The sequence below is a fragment of the Podarcis melisellensis genome (genome assembly GCF_964234715.1).
Source record: "Podarcis melisellensis genome assembly, chromosome: 17".
Taxonomy (NCBI): Eukaryota; Metazoa; Chordata; class Lepidosauria; order Squamata; family Lacertidae; genus Podarcis; species Podarcis melisellensis.
Genome location: NC_138534.1, coordinates 33,632,002 through 33,652,584, shown reverse-complemented (window position 1 = coordinate 33,652,584; position 20,583 = coordinate 33,632,002). Strand labels below are relative to the sequence as shown.

Here is a 20,583-nt window from a genome sequence, read left to right as displayed (position 1 = left end):
GTGCTGCCCAACAACAGCCTCCCCTACCTGGGGAGTGCCCACGAAGCAGCAACAGTGACCATGAGATCTCGCAGAGTTCTCACAAGATTTTGTGAAGTGCGTAAGACCTCTTAGGATGTTGGTGCCATCTTGCTGCTTCTCCCCCAGTGGTGGTAGGGTGACCAAGGGTATTTGTGGAAGCACTGCCTCTTGGGCTTCTGCCACCCATGGATGGGAGTGATATTTACCGGGACTGCGGCACACAGGGATGGGATGTTCAATTTTCCTTCTATTTTTTCATTTCTAGTGAAACTCACCACATGCCTCCTTTTAGCCATGGACCATCTGTGAGAAATATGGGAGCTTGGAAACCTAACTATTGTACTGACCCTTATATCCACTACAATCCAATGTATCAAAACAATTTTCCATTCATGCCTACCACAGTTGCCATTTTTAATACAGTATTGACTTACTGTGTATTCTTCTGGTAATGTTTATGATGGATATTATAAGGGAAGGATAAGAACAACCATTTATGCGTCTCTGATTCTTGGAAAGCATGGCAATTTTGTGTGTCATGGAGATGTTATCAGTTTGGTATGAGGCTCTTATCTTTGCTTCTACCTCATAATCAGTATTCAAAAGGGCCTCATCGGGCGACAATTTGACTTCTGTGGCACAGCAGCTCAGTGAAAATGGCATTTGCACAAATAATATACCTCAATGGTATATTTTAGGCAGAATGTCCCGTCTCCATAGTTATAAACTCTGATATGCTGACCTTCATTATCTGGCTGATTTCCATTATTAGCCAATTCCAATATAGGGAAAAAACAATGATGTTTGTTGAGACACTTCATTTAGGTGAGAAAGGACTGGAAGACAACCAGCAAAATAGCATTTTGAGAATGAGGGTCTTCATGAACTGGGAAACCCCGTTTTTCTTTCAAGCCACAGCTTTATACCAGCTAGTTGCTTTTCCATTTGCTATTTTGTTCCATTATCTCTGTGCCTCTGGGAATCTTTCTATAAATGCAAGGTAGGTATCATTATCTATTTTTTTTTTACTATTATTACTTTTTTTAAAAAATGTTATATTTTTCTTGACTAATAAGCAGCAAACATAGCAAGGTCTAAAACGAGAATTTAAAAGCCTACAATAGAAACAATAACTAAGAAATCTTTTTATAAAATATACCGTATTTTTTGCTCTGTAAGACTCACTTTTTCCCTCCTAAAAAGTAAAAAGTGTGTGCGTCTTATGGAGCGAATGCAGGCTGCGCAGCTATCCCAGAAGCCAGAACAGCAAGAGGGATTGCTACTTTCACTGCACAGCGATCCCTCTTGCTGTTCTGGCTTCTGAGATTCAGAATATTTTTTTTCTTGTTTTCCTCCTCCAAAAACTAGGTGCGTCTTGTGGTCTGGTACGTCTTATAGAGCAAAAAATATGGTACTTAAAAAGAAAGCCAATCAAAAAACAGCAGCTTCTAGAAAATAATAAGCTCAATGTATCAGGAACTAGGAAACACTTGAGAAAGAAAAAGTTTTGCATCTGTGGATAAGGAGGAGATTTGAAAAGCGGATTGCTAAGGAAATGGCCAATCCAATTGTTTCCCAGAAAGTGAGACGCAAAAGAAAGTGCTACCAGCCATGATGTTAGTGGGGGGCTGAGTCTCATGTCATTTGTAACGTGCCCTGGATTTCCTGCCCCTTTCCTCTTAAAAAAATAAAAATAAAAACAATTTTCTGAAAAAAATATAATCTGAGGAAGCTTGGCACATAGCAAAACTGTGTAGGTGAGCTCCAACCATTTGCTACTGTAATTTATCAGGAACATCTATACCTGTAAAGTATCACATGCTAATTTTATAGACATTTGTGTCATCTGTTGGCCTCCCAGGTCTTGTAAGTACCGAGCAACCACCTCTGGGTACCAAAATGGGAAGATATATTCTCCATGCCTGAATGGTTCTGTCCTTAGGAAAAGGGAACATACAAAAGAGGCCTTATCTGTGTGGTTGTTGTTGTTTAGTCGTTTAATCAATTCTTCGGTGATCAGCCTTCTTTATGGTCCAGCTGTGTGGACAGGAGGCTATTGTATTTGCCAGAGGATGGGGAACCTGTGGCCTTCCAGATGTTGTTGGACTCCAACTCCCATCGGTCACAATTAGCATGGCCAAACGTCGGGGATGTTGGGAGCTGTAGTCCAGCAACATCTGGAGGACCACAACTTTCCTACCTTTCTTATAGGAAACATTGTTATTTTTCTAGAAAAAGAGGTGCCGGGACTCACCACGAACACCTTCCTTTTTTCTCTTATAATGGCAATGGCGCCCACCTGAGAGGAGCTGGAACAGAGTTATGGCAAGTTCCAGCTGGAAAAAAGCCCTGTATAGGAATGTGTAGCACTTTCAAAGCAACAACTAGCTGGGAAGAAAATCAGTTACGACTGGAGCTCCCCGCCATCTTTCTTCCAATAGCATGCCACAGAATTCTCCACCAGTTGAAGCATTTGTACTGTCTTAAGAGGCAGTCCCTAGTAGTGATGTATGGAAATGAGAGCTGGGCCATAAAGAAGGCTGATCGCCGAAGAATTGATGCTTTGGAATTATAGTGCTGGAGGAGACTCTTGAGAGTCCCATGGACTGCAAGAAGATCAAACCTATCCATTCTTAAGGAAATCAGCCCTGAGTGCTCACTGGAAGGACAGATTGTGAAGCTGAGGCTCCAATACTTTGGCTATATCATGAGAGGAGAAGACTCCCTGGAAAAGACCCTGATGTTGGAAAAGATGGAGGAAACAAGGAGAAGGGGACAACAGAGGACGAGATGGTTGGACAGTGTTCTCGAAGCTACAAACATGAGTTTGACCAAACTGCGGGAAGCAGTGGAAGACAGAAGTGCCTGGCATGCTCTGGTCCAGGGGGTCACAAAGAGTTGGACACGACTAAACGACTAAACAACAAGAGGCAGTCCTATGTGAACTGGATGTGCACTAATAATTTATGCTTATTTCTAACAGTGAACCAAATGGCATCTTTGGGTATCAATGCAGGCTGATTTTTTGTTTGTTACCAAAGTGGTTGGTTGGGAACTAGATGTTACACAAGGAGCACAGATTCCCAGATCTCCCCAACACTGCCTTGCCACACTTCTGTGGCATTCCTGCCTCCCCGTCTGTTCACTTTCCTGCCAGGCAGGAAATGTCTTACCCTGAAAATTGCCACCATGAATTTGAAAACACGTCTGTTTATTTTTAGGTACACTTTCCTCCTGGTGGGTGGTTTCCTCCTGGCCTGGTCTGCTATGGGGTGCTATGCCCTGCTGCTGCTTATATCTGCCTTCTCCTCTCTTGCCGTAATCCATTCCGCTGGCCCACAGCAGGTCCACACATGGGCATTCTTCGTTCAGATGACCTGGCAAACACTGTGCCATCTTGGGCTGCATTACAAAGAATATTACCTACAAGAAGCTGCATGTATCAGGTAAAGATGTGCTTGCTGTAGTCTAGTGTATCGGTTGGTTGGCAGAGTTAGTCTCAGACCAGTTTACTTTGCATTATTTCAGTACACATAGAAACAGTAGACAGACCAATTGGATTCAGAGTGTCCTTTCCTGGGTGTTATAACTGTTTTTCTTACTAATTTTATTGTCATTGAACTTTATGGGAATTATACCCAGTATAAACAGGAGCAGTAGTGCAATACCTTTATTAAAGGTAAAGGTAAAGGGACCCCTGACCATTAGGTCCAGTCGTGACCGACTCTGGGGTTGTGGCGCTCATCTCACTTTATTGGCCGAGGGAGCCTGCGTTCAGCTTCCGGGTCATGTGGCCAGCATGACTAAGCCGCTTCTGGCGAACCAGAGCAGCGCATGTAAACGCCGTTTACCTTTCCGTCGGAGCAGTACCTATTTATCTACTTGCACTTTGACGTGCTTTCGAACTGCTAGGTTGGCAGGAGCAGGGACTGAGCAATGGGAGCTCACCCCGTTGCGGGGATTCGAACCGCCAACCTTCTGATCGGCAAGTTCTAGGCTCTGTGGTTTAACCTATAGTGCCACCCTAATAAAATACCTTTATTAGGACAAACTAAACTATCACTGAGCAGTGAGCTTCTTTTTGAGGAGGGATAGTCAACCTTTTTTATTTCCATGAGCACATTTGGACTTTTGAGTAAGTGATGTGTTGCCACTTCCCGGTTCAGGCTCCTCTGCAAAAAGAGACCCAAGGTGAGCAAGAATACACATACAAATTTTGCTCTTAAAAGGATCTGCGTAAAAGTCAGATCCTGAGCCATGAAAAGTATATAGGACTTAAAAGACAAGCTGGTAGCTTCAGCTCTATTTACTTTTGAAGGGGGAAAATATAAACCAGACAGACTGGTTTATTAGCCATTTCCTGTTGCCCATGGGATCCAGGGAATTGTAGTTCTGTGAGGCGGTTTGAGATATCTAACAAAGAATGTTCAGCACCCCCACCAAACTACAACTCCTGGCATTTTTTCGGATGCTTAAAATCTGATGTGACATAAGCTCTCTAACAGAATTGCCGAGACCTAAAACTGGGCAGCTCTTAAATGCAAATTTTGTGCTTTTCTGTAACTGAGCTGGGCTACGCGGGTGGTACTGTGGGTTAAGCCACAGAACCTAGGACTTGCCGATCAGAAGGTCGGCGGTTCGAATCCCCACGACGGGGTGAGCTCCCGTTGCTCGGTCCCTGCTCCTGCCCACCTAGCAGTCCGAAAGTATGTCAAAGTGCAAGTAGATAAATAGGCACTGCTCCGGCGGGAAGGTAAACGGCGTTTCCGTGTGCTGCTCTGGTTCGCCAGAAGCGGCTTAGTCATGCTGGCCACATGACCCGGAAGCTGTACGCCGGCTCCCTCGGCCAAGAAATCAAGATGAGCGCCGCAACCCCAGAGTCGGCCGCGACTGGACCTAACGGTCAGGGGTCCCTTTACCTTTTACCTGTCACTGAGCTAACCTTTTGCTCTGTTTCAGGTTGCCCATTGCCCTTTCCGCCCTCATGCTGATGACCCAGAAAGTCACCTCACTGGCTTTGGATATCCATGAAAACAAAGTGAAGGTGGGCTTGCCATCTGAAGAGAGGAGATCGTTTTGCTGGCACTTGCTCCAGGCACTGCCCCTGTGTACTTATCTGCTGTGTTTCCCAACCCTGTTGGGAGGCCCTCTGTGTTCTTTCCGCAGATTTCAGGCATGGGTAAGCTATTCCAAGGCTCCCTTTTCTTCAGGTCTCTTCTGGGCTGCCACTCAAAAAGGCCTGGGGGCTCTGACTCTGGGCCTGTTGAACAATATTGTGAGGGGACACATTTCCGCTCTGGACGACCTAATTGACTGCACCCACTTTGACTGCGTTTACGTCGTGTGGACCTCAGCCCTGTCCTTCAGGCTAACTTACTACTCTCACTGGCTGCTTGACGAGTCCCTCTTCCTTGCTGCTGGTTTGGGGCTGGATCTTGGCCACCACCAATATTCAGCAGCTGCAGACAGAGTTGTCATGGACACAGATATTTGGACCCTGGAAACAACCAACACAATTGCTGGCTTTACCCGAACATGGAACAAGAGCACAGCCCAGTGGCTGAGGCGGCTCATATTCCAGCAGAGCAGTTCACATCCTCTCCTGGCCACCTTTGCCTTCTCAGCCTGGTGGCATGGCCTCCGCCCTGGCCAGGTCTTTGGGTTTCTGTGCTGGGCCGTTATGGTGGAAGCAGACTACCGCTTCCATCGCTTTTTGGGTTCAGTGGCAAAATCTTGGCTTCAGAGGCTGCTGTACAAAACTGTGACCTGGTGTCATACACAACTGGTGGTGGCGTACATTATGATTGCTGTTGAGATGAGGAGTGTCTCCATGCTTTGGCGGCTGTTGTCTTCGTACAATAGCTTCTTTCCATTAGTCTCTGTCACTGTGCTCCTCCTGTTAGTAAAGAAATGAGTCAGCAGCCCTACTGGTCCTCACTAGCTCATTTCGCATCCTTAGATGGAGGTGTGTAGACAGAAGCAGGATTTTATAAAAAGTTGCAGCAGCTTTTTCATCTAAGGTTCAAGGCCACCTTGCATTGTTAACATACAGTACATACAAACTAGGTGAAGTCTTTCATCTTGCTCCTCCCATCGTGGTTGTCTTCCCCCTCCCCTTTCAATAAAGCCTGCACTTGTTTTTATTCACCCCCCCAGTCGATCTTTTTCCCTTACCTGCAAAAAAAGAGCAATAACACACAATGCCTTTTCAAAAACAGTTAAAACCACTCAGAAAACATAGATGATGATGATAATAATAATAAAATAATAATAATAATAATAATAATAATAATAATAATAATAATAATAATAATAATAATAATAATTTATTTATACCCTGCCCATCTGGCTGGGTTTCCCCAGCCACTCTGGACAGCTTCCAACAGAATATTAAAATACAATAGTCTATTAAACATTAAAAGCTTCCCTAAACAGGGCTGCCTTCAAATGTCTTCTAAAAGTCTGGTAGTTGTTTTTCTCTTTGACATCTGGTGGGAGGGCGTTCCACAGGGCGGGTGCCACCACCGAGAAGGCCCTCTGCCTGGTTCCCTGACAATAAAGTATTTATGTTTACAAAGCAGCAACAGTACAGTCAAGCACTCTTGACCAGTTTTAAAATCTTGTATCTGTCTTCTCCCTGAGCATGCCCACCTAAGGACAGAGAATTTGTAGAGCTGGAAGGACCACATATCGCAGGAGATAAACCAGCTATTGCTTCCTCTCCCAAGTCCTGTGGTTGCTACATAATTGGACTCAGCGCGATGGTTCTGCAATGAAGCACATGCTTTGGATCTTACAAAATGAATGCAGTCTACAAAGACACTGCCTAGTGCTGTAACTGTGCTTGGCATCCTATTCCAGTACTAGCCCATCTTTCTGGCAGACCCCAGTACCTTGGTGCAGTTTTGCCTCTGGTCTTTTGAGCAGACAGTGACATTGAGCAGAAGAACAGGCATGCCTCTATGCCATTGTTAAAGCCCATCAGTCCTCTTGCTGCTCCCTAGATATGCCCCAAACTCTCCGGGCTGTGGCACAGGCTAGCTGCCAAAGAATTCTTCCTTTGAAACCAGGCTGGCTGTACCTTCTAAGAATGTCACCAGGTGGCAGCAGAACCCAATGTTACTGCTACATGCTTGAGAGTTCCTTCTCTCTGAGCAAGTGGCAATGCGCCAAGTACGATGCATGGGAGGCAGCAAGAAATCTACAACTTACCGGTATGTAGGATTCCTTCTACCTCCCCACTGTCTATACATGACAGCAGATCACTTTGTAAAAGAATACTTTAGCAACTCAATCTATGGCTGTGGGTACATTGCAGTTTATTCCAGCGCCAATGCTCTCCCCGCACTGGTGTTTGAAGACAGTTAGCCACAATTTTTTTAATGCATCCTGCAGTTTCTTGAGGAATACTCCTGTTTGATGCATTTCCCGTCAGAGCAGTTTCCATACGATTTGAAAACATAAGCCGCAGTTAAGCTGAGATGTGTACAGTTCAGGCAGCCACATGCTCATTGAATAGGAGTTTGTGAGGGGTGGGAGAACAAATCACATCATGTGCATTGGGTGAAATGCAGTAGAGGGAAAGTTTAAGCCACTAATGTGCTTATAGCCTAGACGGGACTCTTGATCTGATAAAGGAGGGCAGCTCTGATTAGCCATGATAGCAAAAATAGAGATTTCACATTCAGAGAAGTTTACCTTTGAGTACCAGTTGCCAGGGAGCAAACAATGGGATGGTGTGTTTGTTTATTTGTGTGTTTCTTCATGGCTTGTTTGTGAGCTTCCAGAGGCATCTGACTAGCTACTGCTGAAAGAGAATTCCAGCATAGATAGACCCTTAATCTCAACAAGCAACTGGCCAGAGGGGCACATTCAGAGAAGGTCCTATTATTGGTTATGCTGGGGCTATTTTTCACCAATGGGTACATTGTCAAATCTAAGACTACAGATTACAGTCACACCTCGGGTTACAGCAGCTTCAGGTTACGTCTTTTCGGGTTGCGGACCGCCGAAACCTGGAAGTACCGGAACTGGTTACTTCTGGGTTTTGGTGGTGACGCATGCACATAAGCGCTAAATCACGCTTTGCGCATGCGCAGAAGTGCCGAATCGCAACCCATGCGTGTGCAGTCGCGGGTTGCAAACGCTGCGGGTTGTGAACGTGCATCCTGCACGGATCACGTTCGCAACCCGAGCGTCCACTGTACCTGGTACGTCCCAAGGCACAGGTAGTGTCCTGGTTCTCTGAAGCCAATCAGAATGCTGGCCTAGCTCTGGTCCATGTGTGGATTGGTTGGGACTAGATAGCAGAGCATCCTCACAAGAGGTTCTATAGCAGCCTTCCCCAACTCTGCATAGTTTTGAATCACGGCTCCCATCACTCTTAGCCATGCTGCCTGGGATTGATGGGAGTTATAGTCCCAAGAACATCTGGAGGACACAAAGTTGTGGAAGGCTGTTCTGCAGACTTAAGTCAACAGGTAAACCAGATAATGCCCAGCTGAGTTGAGTGGGAGATGTTCAGGAGCACCAGAGTGCCCAAATTTGGACTTAGCAACTACAGGTCAGAGGGCCAAATCCTGCTCTCTATGGAATTGTCATTCTGTGCAGAGAGGTCACAGAATCATAGAGTTGGAAGGGACCCCAAAAGTTATCTAGTCCAACCCACTGCTAGGCAGGAATCCCAAATAAAGCATCCATGTCAGATGACCATCCAACCTCTGCTCAAAAGCCTCCAGTGAAGGTGTATTGAGGAGGCGGCAACAGAATTTGGAGGCAGCCCGTGGTGGGTGAGGGAGGGCGGGCCTCAGAACACTACCCTTCCTCCCTCCCTACTAGGCCCTCTTCACACATTTCACATTTTAGGTGTCTTAACTAAAAATGCAAAGCACAGATGCGACAAAAGGTGACTGTTGTATACACATGTATCATACAAGCAAGCACATGTCAGGGAGCAGTGTACACTTGTTGGCCAATCTGCATTTGCGGCTGTGCAATTTGTGGAACAGGCCCACCCACCAGAAAATGTACTTACTAGCCAGCCAGGGTCTCTACAATGGAAGGATGATGAACTCCCAGAAAATGTTGTTTCCTACCATCCATCCGCCCATCCCTTCACGGGTAGATGAAGGAGGAGTGGAGAAAGCAGGTGAGCTGTGGTCAGGGCACATCTGAACTATCAGCTGTCATGGGACCTGTTCCTTGAAGTTCATAATTGGCATGGTTTGCCTCTAGCAAGTGCTGCCACCACACAAATCTCATTTCTGCAGTCAGGCAATTTGGTCCATTTCAGTTCACCTTTAGCATACAGGGCAAAGGTCTTGATGGAGGATGTTGTGCAATTGCACAAACTTTGCCCAACTGGTCTGAGTGAGCACAATTTCCGTCTTTTTGTGTTGTATCCAACTATTTTTCTTTGAGAACAATACAACCCACCTGTTCCTAATTCCCTCTTGTCCAAAGTTACAAGAGCAAACACAGCTTGGCTGCCGGGCTCCCAGCTGTCACCAGGCTCAGTAAACTGTAACCCCATTGATTTCTTAACAGGGGTCTATTACATATTAATGCTCACCAGTTCTCACCATATGTTGCTGGTGGCCAAACAGGAAGCCTTTCAGTTCTCTCTTGGTTGCATGTGGCCTGATTGCTCTGCAGGTCCTTTGTGGGCAGGATCCTGGCTCGGGAGGGTAAAACAAACTTGTTCTTACGGCGTTTAACAGCAGCCCAACATTAATAAAGGTGTGATGAAGTTTTTCCCATCACTATTTCTGGTGCTATGTCAGAACAAACCGTTGCCTGCTTAGTACATTAGGCTTAAAAACGTAAAGGGACCCCTGAGCGTTAGGTCCAGTCGTGGCTGACTCTGGGGTTGCGGCGCTCATCTTGCTTTACTGGTTGTAAAGTTGATGTGTTACCCAGTGTAAAATCTGTGTATAAGCCAATGCATATTGACATCTCAAGTCTATTGATGCACCATGAAGCTTATGAGTTTTGCCCCCCCCAATGAAATGATGAGAGTGGCTACCTTTCCCCCCCTTTAATAGTAAGGTAAAGGGACCCCTGCCCATTAGGTCCAGTCATGTCCGACTCTGGGGTTGCGGCGCTCATCTCGCTTTATTGGCCGAGGGAGCGGGCGTACAGCTTCCAGGTCATGTGGCCAGCATGACCAAGCCACTTCTGGTGAACCAGAGCAGCGCATGGAAACACAGTTTACCTTCCCGCCGGAGTGGTACCTATTTATCTACTTGCACTTTGACGTGCTTTCGAACTGCTAGGTTGGCATGAGCAGGGACCGAGAAATGGGAGCTCACCCCGTTGTGGGGATTCGAACCGCCGACCTCCTGATCGGCAAGTCCTAGGCTCTGTGGTTTAACCCACAGCACCACTAGCATAAAAGCACAGGATCTGGGTCAGTAAGTAACTGTCAAACTGACTTGCATAGAGCCACTGATCACCCCTCCAACCTACTCCAAACTGGTTGTTAAAAAAAACCATACCTTGAGTATGAAATTCATGCTGCCTCCTCCAACACGAATCATTGTTGAACGCACTGTAGATACAGTGGTACCTCGGGTTAAGAACTTAATTCGTTCTGGAGGTCCGTTCTTAACCTGAAACTGTTCTTAATCTGAGGTGCCACTTTAGCTAATGGGGCCTCCTGCCGCTGCACGATTTCTGTTCTCATCCTGAAGCAAAGTTCTTAACCTGAGGTACTATTTCTGGGTTAGCAGAGTCTGTAACCTGAAGCATCTGTAACCCCAGGTACCACTGTACATGAAGAAATTCTGGGGCTTTCCCTCACACACCTGATTTCTACATCAATAAAAGCTGCACCTGTTTAATTTCTGAGTGCCAAGCTGCTGTTAAGCATTCAGAAGCAAGACTAGAAAAACAGAAAGGAAAGTTCTAATGAGAGCTATTGTTTATTTCAGGTTCTCAGTTCTCTCAGCTCATTGCGCCTCTCAATTTATCTTTGTTAATTTAATCAAATAGAAAGATGGATTGCTGAATGGTTACGGTGATGGTATATTTTATAATATAACCTGGGGTCAGCTATGGTTGCCCATGACCCAAATCTAGCCTCTGAAGTACTATCTGGGCTTCTCAACTTCAACCCTCTAGGCAGAAGAGTTACAGAAAAGTAGTATTATGGTGATGGGACCTCATAGCAAGCCTGCTGGGGAAGGGAATATCAGGATGTGGTCCAACAGTAAGGCTAGTGATCAGCCAGGGGTGAAAAGTCTCCTCTGCAAACCCTTCCAGTCCACTTATCTTTCCTGATCCCAGTGCTAAGTCCATCAAAAAACCGCCTTGTTTTGGCTGCCGGATCCATATTCTATGGGAAATTGGGAAGGTGTCCAAACCAGTCCTGATATCACTAATAAGCCAGATGCAGCTGTTCTTATGCATGGCACAAAGCCTGTAATGTAAACTCTCAATTGTTCCTCTCCTTCCTCTGTAGACCATTTGGCTGGTAGGGTTTTAATGCTTCCTTGATTGCCTCAATGCAGGTTTCTTGAAGGAAAGGATGTTTACCAGATCGCAGGCCTTTACCCTAGAAAGTAAAACCTGCCACACAATCCTCACAGTGGGGAAAACACATCCTGGCCTGACCTTTTGCCCATGATCAGATACATGCAGTTTCCAAAATGGAAAATAATCCCCATGAGAGGACAAGTTGCCTTAGGAAGCAGCACTTATGAGCAGGCATAGGCAAACTCCGGCCCTCCAGATGTTTGGGACTACAATTCCCATCACCCTTAGCTAACAGGACCAGTGATCAGGGGTGATGGGAATTGTAGTCCCAAACTTCTGGAGGGCCGGAGTTTGCCTATGCCTGCTTATGGGTTTCCTGTAAATATTACACAAGAGTAGTGCATCTGGAGCAAGACAGCTGCTGGAGCCACTAAACCTTGCTGGGGACCCTATACACCACCAAAGCTTATCAGCTTCTCCCCCACTTTTCCTGATAGCCATTTCAGTGTGTGAGTATGCTGCTGCTCATTGCAAAGGTAACAAAATTCTTTTACGTTCTAGGATTTTGATCTGGACTACTCAGTGATTGGATGTGGGTGGTGCTGTGGGTTAAGCCTAGGACTTGCCGATCAGAAGGTCGGCGGTTCGAATCCCCGCGATGGGGTGAGCTCCCGTTGCTCGGTCCCAGCTCCTGCCAACCTAGCAATTCAAAAGCACATCAAAGTGCAAGTAGATAAATAGGTACCACTCTGGCGGGGAGATAAACGGTGTTTCCATGTGCTGCTCTGGTTCGCCAGAAGCGGCTTAGTCATGCTGGCCACATGACCCGGAAGCTGCATGCCGGCTCCCTAGGCCTATAGAGCGAGATGAGTGCCGCAACCCCAGAGTCATCCACGACTGGACCTAATGGTCAGGGGTCCCTTTACCTTTACGTTACTGTAGTTTGCCAGTCCCTAGACCCTGGCAAACCGCACCGAGGCAACTTTTGTTTCCTTTTTTTCTTTCAAGTTTTCTTATAAACAGTGCTTTTTTCCAGCTGGAACTCGCCGGACCTCCGTTCCAGCACCTCTCAGGTGGGTGCCATTGCCATTAGAAGAGAACAAGGGGGGTGTCAGGGAACTGCCATCGGAGCCAGAGGGAGAGGGAGGGCTCCAGAGGGGTTCCGGAGAGCGTCCCGGGAGGGAGAGAAGCAGCCCATCTTCTGGGGAAGGAATTCATCGTAGCACCAGTGGAGAAGGGGGGCAGATGGGGGAATCGGCAAGGTGGCTCCATGACTCCTCGCCGGAGACCAGCGGGGAGAGCACGGGTCCTCCGCTGCCCACACCCTCCCTGCGCAGAAGGCTTCCACGCAGGGAGAGTAGGCGGCGACTAGGCGTCAAAGAGCTTCTTTGCTGGAAGAAGTTCAAGAAACGCCCACTGACGGATTCTGCCAGCGATTGAGACAGCCACGGGTATGTGGCTGTCTCGACAGAAAGGGTTCACCCAGGTAACCCAGCCAGGTGTGGCGTCGATTTACGCACGAGCAACCCCTAGAACCATTACAGGGGACATTCATGCTCTGGCACCTCTTTCCCTAGAAAAATATTTAAAAATGGGTCCATCTGAATGTGAGAGATGAATGGACCCATTTCCTCTCTCCCCTTCAAGAAAATGCTTCACATTTTTCTGTATATGATATAGAGTATGGGACAGAGCATCCATTCCTTCAGTGGAATGTGGTACAGAGCATGGTCTTTGCTATGACTGTTCAGGGCAGCTAACCAATTACAGGTCCTTGCATACTGCAGCTATCATCCTTACACCGTTTATCCATACAGTTCTTTAATGTAGACAGTAAGCTTCCTTTAAGGGACGCAGGTGGCACTGTGGGTTAAACCACAGAGCCTAGGACTTGCCGATCAGAAGGTCGGCAGTTCAAATCCCTGCAACGGGGTGAGCTCCCGTTCCTCGGTCCCTGCTCCTGCCAACCTAGCAGTTCGAAAGCATGTCAAAGTGCAAGTAGATAAATAGGTACCGCTCCGGCGGGAAGGTAAACGGACCCCAGAGTCAGTCACGACTGGACCTAATGGTCAGGAGTCCCTTTACCTTTTAAGCTTCCTTTATCTCCATTAATGCTTTGCTGCCCAAATGACTTTCACCTCCAAATCAATGCTTTCCCACACTTTCCCCTTCCTCAATCTGGATTTTCTCTTTTGAAGTACAGTGGTACTTCGGGTTACATATGCTCCAGGTTACATACCCTTCAGGTTACAGACTCTACTAACCCAGGAGTAGTAACCTCGGGTTAAGAACTTTGCTTCAGGATGAGAACAGAAATTGGGCTCCGGCGGCGCGGCAGCAGCGGGGGGCCCCATTAGCTAAAGTGGTGCTTCAGGTTAAGAACAGTTTAAGGTTAAGAACGGACCTCCGGAACGAATTAAGTACTTAACCCGAGGCACCACTGTATATATTTTATGAGAAAATCCAGATTGAGGGAGGGGGAAGTGTGGGAAGGCAGTGATTTGAAGGGGAAAGTCATAAGGACAACTAAGAACTAACCAAGGTACAAGTAAACTCACCCCTCTCCACATTACATGGCAGTATGGATGAGCTCACAGAGAGGGCTGAAGAGGAAAGGATTTGCTTTTGTTTCTAATGGGTGCAGGAAGAGATGCAGGAAATGCTCACTTCCCTGAAAACGAGAGAGCACACTTCAGACTCCAGAATCTTTTCCTTTTTGCTCAATTTATTTCTCTTCTTCAAGTTACCTTCCTTCCCTGTTTCTACATCTATGAGGCTGGTGATCCTTCTGGGCAGGGTAAAGTTGGAGCAGGGCTGCCAGCAAGGCTTGAGTGGGCAAAGCTGGATGGGTTTGGTGAGACATAAAATACTTCCAGGCAGTCAAATATTATGGGATAGGTCTCTTCATGTGCGCATCCACACAGCACTGCTGCCATCAAAACACCCTACTCTTTTTCTCTGTCGCCAATGGCTTCTTTGCAGTATCTGGACAACCTGTGTATAAAATTAAACCGCCATCCGGAATCACGCAGAATGTTGCTGGGGTTTTTTTTTAATACAAAATATATTAGGATATTTCACAGCGAATAAGCCTCTGCCCCAAGATTGAGCACATTCACTAGGAAAGCAAAACAACAACAAAATCTCACAAGAACGAAACCCTCCTCCCATTTAGGAAATACACATACCTTCCTTTTCCCCCCCTTTTTTAATTTACCTCCAAGAGTAACCCAGGAAGCAATACACTTGGTGGTGGAATCCAGCAGTATTGTCCGTTTACAACACTCATAATGGTATTTATCCTGAAATGTACATAGGTTTTGATCTTTGCCTTATGTTTGTGCATGAAATACGGTCTGTTTCACGCAATTATCATTCCACAGAGGGGACGGGAGGTGTGTGACATTTTCTGTTTAAGGAAGCGCTTAGTCCATTGCCTGTGGAACGAACGACGCCCTTTTCACACACTATGGAGAATCAAAGGAGCTGAAGGTGTTTCAGCGACTTGCAGAGAGAAGGTGGATCTGCGGCGGCTAAATACTGGCAGCACAGCCAGTCCTCCAGCTCGACGCTCCGCTCTGCGTCCACCGCCCTCTCGGCAAACTTCATCATGAGCAACGCCCGCTTCATGTCGATCCAGTTGCAAAGCGCTTCCTCGTGGTTAAGGGCCTGATCCGTCAAGTCTTTCCGGGGACCCCACAAGAGGCACTGCAAGATCTGCTTGGCCTCCACTATGCGGATGCGTTTCATGGGGTCTGCTTCCAGCAGCAAGTGAGCCAGTTGCTGGAGCCCCCGAGAATATATGGAGAGGTGCGGCAGCGGCGGAAGGTCGTCCTGGCTGTACTCCTGCTCCCGGAGGTGGGCTTTCACTTCGAAGGGGTTGGGCTGGTGCAGAAGCTCGTAGATGAGAATGCCGGTTTGGAACTCGTCGAATTTTTTGTACTGGGAGGCGGAGACGATCTCCGGGGCCAAGCGAGCCTGGTTCTTTTTCGCTTTGGACTCGGCGGCGCCCGGCTTCTGCTTGGCTTTCAGAAAGTTGCTGATGATGAGCCGCGGCAGATGTTTGTCCTCTCTGCCTTTGCTGCAGCTGGGGGGAGGTCTGCAGTGGACCAGCAGCAAGTTCTCGAGGCAAAGGTCTCTGTGGATGACGCTGTACTCCTTGAGGTGTTCCAGCCCGTTGCAGAGTTGCAGGAGAAGGAAACACACCCGCCGCTCGTACAGCTCCGGCTTCGCTTTGTGGAAAGGGCCGGAACCCCTCACGAAGTCGGCGGCAGTCTGGTGCGGGACCTCGCGGGTGATGACGACCACGCAGTCTTGCTCGGTGGCGGCGCGGGAGGGGCCCTGGCCGTCCGCGGAAGCGTTTTTCAGCATGCTGGAGGGCACCGTGGCAACAAAATGGCCACAGTCCTGCTGGATGTTGAAGTGGACCGGGACCGAAGGGCTGCAGCAGGACGTTGCGGCTTTCGTGTCTTGAGTTTTACATATCTGTGAATGGAAAGCAGGAAAGGGACAGAAGCAAAGTGTATGGTCAGTTCCGTTTGGGATAGGGAAGGAGGTAAGGGAATGGAAAACTTGATTCAGGGAAATGTGAACCCACAAAAGCATCAGGGTCTGAATGTAAGTAGGTACTGATCAGGCCACTATTGTTATTCGGATGGTGAGGATGATGATGATAATAATAATAATAATAATAATAATAATACAGTGGTACTTCGGGTTACATACGCTTCAGGTTACAGACTCCACTAACCCAGAAATAGTGCTTCAGGTTAAGAACTTTGCTTCAGGATAAGAACAGAAATCGGGCTCTGGCGGCGCGGTGGCAGCAGGAGGCCCCATTAGCTAAAGTGGTGCTTCATGTTAAGAACAGTTTCAGGTTAAGAATGGACCTCTGGAATGAATTGAGTACTTAACCTGAGGTACCACTGTAATAATAATTCTGTTCTTCCTCCCCAAAGGAGCCCATGGCCAATTATTATTGGTTCGCATCCAACTAAGGTTTCCTCAGCGCATGGGTGGAATTCAATGTGGCGTTTAGGAGATTGTGGGGTTCTCCTAACCCTCCAAAATGGACCTGGAAGAGGCACAACAGGCAAATCTGGAGAGGAGATGGGGAAAAGTTGTGTTGCACTAGGTACAAGTCCTTGCACTGACTTCAGGTAATGGAAGCAGGTAGTTCAATGTGGGCCACTGACAGAAATTTCCATTTGTCCACTCTGAGTTTGACGATTGTTGGATACAACCTAATAATATCAATATTATCCTTTCGTTCCTCCCTAAAGGAGCCCAGGGTAGCAAACAACTGCAACAACAAAATACAAACATTTAAAAATAAACCACAACATCTAGAAAGCACCTACCCCATCCTAAAGTCTTACCGAAGTCTTGCTTCACCACAACTGATATAATTTTATCAAAAAATTATCTCTGCCAAAACTTGGATAAAAATTAAAAATAAAACATAAAAGGTAAAGGGACCCCTGACCATTAGGTCCAGTCGTGACTGACTCTGGGGTTGCGGCGCTCATCTCGCTTTACTGGCCAAGGGAGCCGGCATACAGCTTCCGGCTCATGTGGCCAGCATGATTAAGCTGCTTCTGGCGAACCAGAGCAGCGCACGGAAAAACCGTTTACCTTCCCGCCAGAGTGGTACCTATTTATCTACTTGCACTTTGACGTGCTTTCGAACTGCTAGGTTGGCAGGAGCAGGGACCGAGCAACAGGAGCTCACCCCGTCATGGGGATTCGAACCGCTGACCTTCTGATCATCAAGCCCTAGGCTCTGTGGTTTAACCCACAGCGCCACCCGCGTCTCCTAAGCAACTTAGTGGTTCCACTGGGGCTCAAACCCAGGACCTTCTGTGTGTAAAGCAGAACATACACACACAAAAAAAACATATTAAGATGATTAGTGGCAGCAGAGTAAGAAGCAACGGGGGTCCGGGAAACCTGTGAGTTTAAAAGTTCAAAAACACCCAGATCTATAATAAAGGTAAAAATAACTTTAACAACTAAGGAAACTCCCCAAAGGAAGTCTTTATGTTGGTGTCTACAACTGAGTAATCAGACCTCAACTGTTGTCATTTCAATTTTGCCTTCATGGGGCTGTAGCTAAAAGCTTAGTAATGGGGGATGGCTAAGGCACCCCAAAGATGGGGACGAGGACCATTGTAACTCAGTGGAAAACAGCCAAACCCAAAATAAAAGCTGGCTGATACAGTTTCCTTAATTCTTCTAAAATTACTCTCCCCCCCACTTTCCAAGGGGTAAAGTCAAATGTCTTGCATCAAATCCTGGGCCACTTTTAAAACCAACCAATTTATTATGCCATATATGAAGCAGAATCCAGGTCCACTTTTTGTTGCTCCTATTTTCTTATGTTTAAATAAAATGAAGCAGCATGGTCCAAAACCTCCCAAAACTTTATTTATTCAATTTATTCATTTTGTGCCCTTCACTCCAAATGCGTCAAGGGCAGGTTGCAAAAACGTCGCCAGCAAAACTGGTACGATTTGCAACACAATAATAAAATGAAAGCCTCAAAGCACAGGGTTGGACGATCTCCAGGTGGAGCCTATTCAGCAAACCGTTGGCATACTCCTGAGCTGGATCTGTGTCGTGATGGGCACACAGCAACATGCCTGGCACACTGCAGCAAGTCCAGACATTATTCAGGGGCCTTCCTACATCTCACTTGGAAGTATCCAGCAGAGGCAGCCTAAATAGAAGACGCACCAGACCATAAGATGCACCTAGTTTTTGGAGGAGGAAAACAAGAAAAAAAATATTCCAAATCTCAAAAGCCAGAACAGCAAGAGGGATTGCTGTGCAGCGAAAGCAGCGAACCCTCTTGCTGTTCTGGCTTCTGGGATAGCTGTGCAGCCTGCATTCACTCCATAAGACGCAGTCACATTTCCCCTTACTTTTTAGAAGGGAAAAAGTGAGTCTTATAGAGCAAAAAATACGGTACTTTATTGTCACTGTACCACTTGTTTACAGTGAGATTAAACGGGGTCCCCTTCCCCTCCCACAATCTCTCAGTCCTTGTTACACTCTGTGTGTACGACCACCAACCCCGAAGATCAGCTGCAATGTTGCTGTCTTCCATTCAGCAGCCTCACGGCCCATGGGTAGAAACCGGTCTTTAACCTGTTGGTGCAGCTTATCATGCTTCTCTATCTCCTGGGCAGGAGATTAAAAAGGTGCTGGCCAGGGCGTGAGTCATCCCTGAGAATGTTCCTCGCTCTTCTGAGGCAACGGTCTCCTGCGATAACATCTAGCGGACTCAGGGGACAGCCCATGATATCCTGTGCTGTCTTCATCACCCTCTGTAGGGACTTTCTGTCCATGGCTGTCAAACCAGCATACCACACCGTAATACAGTATGAGAGAACACTTTCTATTGTGGACAGATAGAAGGAAATCATCAGTTGCTGTCTAACATTGTTCTTTCACAAGACCCTAAGGAAATGAAGTCTGTTGGGCTTTCCTAACCACCTGGGCTGTATTGACCTTCACTAAGAGGGACTCCCAGGAATTTAAAGGAGAAGCCACTATTGGAAGCACAGATGGGCCAGGATAGCTCCGTCAGTAGAGCATGAGCCTCTTAATCTCTCAGGTTTGTGGGTTCAAGACCCACGCTGGGCAAAAAGATTCCTGATCCCTTCAATTCTATGATTCATGTTGAACCCTCTCTGAAAATATTATTTGTTTAGATAAGTAATAATATTTGTTTAGATTTGTTCGGTTAAGTATGTTTAGGAAATAATATTTGTTTAAATAAAACAAGGTATCGAGTCCAAAAGAGGTACAGAAGGATCCACAAATAATAAAAGCAATTGATTTAAAGCGCTTTCTCTTTGGGGACCAAGTTGTTTCTCTTGTATCCTAATAGCATCAGTGGCTGGGAATGAGTCTAATGAAATCTCTGGACACCAAATTCATTTTAAGTGGATTCCACATGGTAATATTATTCATTATTGGTTGTGAGATGCTCTTGCCTGCTCTGAGACATTGATGGGCTCCTTTAGGCTATGGAGCACATCTTCCTGCTGCTATTGTTCTCCAGAGCTGCGCTGCTGTGTACAATCAGACTGTGTAGAATCCCGTTGGCGGTAATAGGATGGAAGCAGCCCAAAGGAGCGCAGGGACTGCAGCCTCTCTTTCCTACCTTTGCCAAATGCACTGTGCAGAAGTAATAATCAAGTAACAAACACACTGAAGAGTCTGATCACGTGACTGAATTACAAGCATGTTTATAGGGCCACCGCAGAGGAATATATTTTGAGAGCCAAACTAGACAATTGGCAGAAGAATGGGATTTGGAAACCTGAGTCTCTGCGGAGCATCTATAAAAGCTTTGGTTGGGGTAAGCAGAGGGAAAGGAGGGTGAAATTTGGAGGGGGAAAGTAGCAAGCGCTGCCATCCATTTCTCCCCCTTCGTTTTCTCTTCCAGGCCTTCCCACCCTCACCCACCCCCCAACTACAGCACACATGTCTGTAGACCCTGGCTGGGAAAGGAAAAAGGGAGAAGTAGTGATGCTTTGGAATTCTGGTGCTGGAGGAGACTCTTGAGAGTCCCATGGACTGCAAGAAGATCAAACCTCTCCATACTGAAGGAAATCAGCGCTGAGTGCTCACTGGAAGGACAGATCCTGAAGCTGAGACTCCAATACTTTGGCCGCCTCGTGAGAAGACTCCCTGGAAAAGACCCTGATGTTGGGAAAGATGGAGGGCACAAGGAGAAGGGGACGGCAGAGGACGAGATGCTTGCATAGTGTTCTCGAAGCTACCAGCATGAGTTTGACCAAGCTGCGGGAAGCAGTGGAAGACAGGAGTGCCTGGCGTGCTCTGGTCCAGGGGGTCACGAAGAGTCGGACATGACTAAACGACTAAACAACAACAAGTCACGAAGAGTCGGACACGACTAAACGACTAAACAACAACAAGTGGATGGGAGAAGGGTTAAGCATCCTTCCCCTTGCTACTGTGCACCTTGAAATTGAGCTCCCCCCACCTCTTTTTACATCTTTGGTAGAGAGCCATATTCCTAAGTCCCTGGTCTTCTGTCGAAGATAAAAGGAAGCT

General features: G+C 46.9%; 2 protein-coding genes across 6 annotated transcripts in view; one reads left to right on the top strand and one right to left on the bottom strand.

Moving 5' to 3' along the window:
- Positions 1–890: 890 nt before the first annotated feature.
- Positions 891–5,952, top strand: MBOAT4 (membrane bound ghrelin O-acyltransferase MBOAT4; the record flags this gene model as incomplete). Its single annotated transcript, XM_081893559.1, has 3 exons — positions 891–1,021; positions 3,243–3,467; positions 4,981–5,952. 3 exons carry the CDS (start codon positions 891–893, stop codon positions 5,933–5,935), a joined length of 1,311 nt encoding a protein of 436 aa, XP_081749685.1. The 3' UTR covers positions 5,936–5,952.
- An 8,746-nt stretch (positions 5,953–14,698) lies between these two features.
- PRAG1 (PEAK1 related, kinase-activating pseudokinase 1) overlaps positions 14,699–20,583 on the bottom strand; it is an 81,806-nt gene continuing 75,921 nt past the window's right edge. For all 5 annotated transcript variants that reach the window (XM_081893775.1, XM_081893776.1, XM_081893774.1 and 2 more), the window contains one exon: positions 14,699–15,981. In XM_081893775.1, the coding sequence (XP_081749901.1) occupies positions 14,974–15,981 (1,008 nt within the window). In that variant the 3' untranslated portion in view covers positions 14,699–14,973. The remainder of the gene's footprint in view (positions 15,982–20,583) is intronic.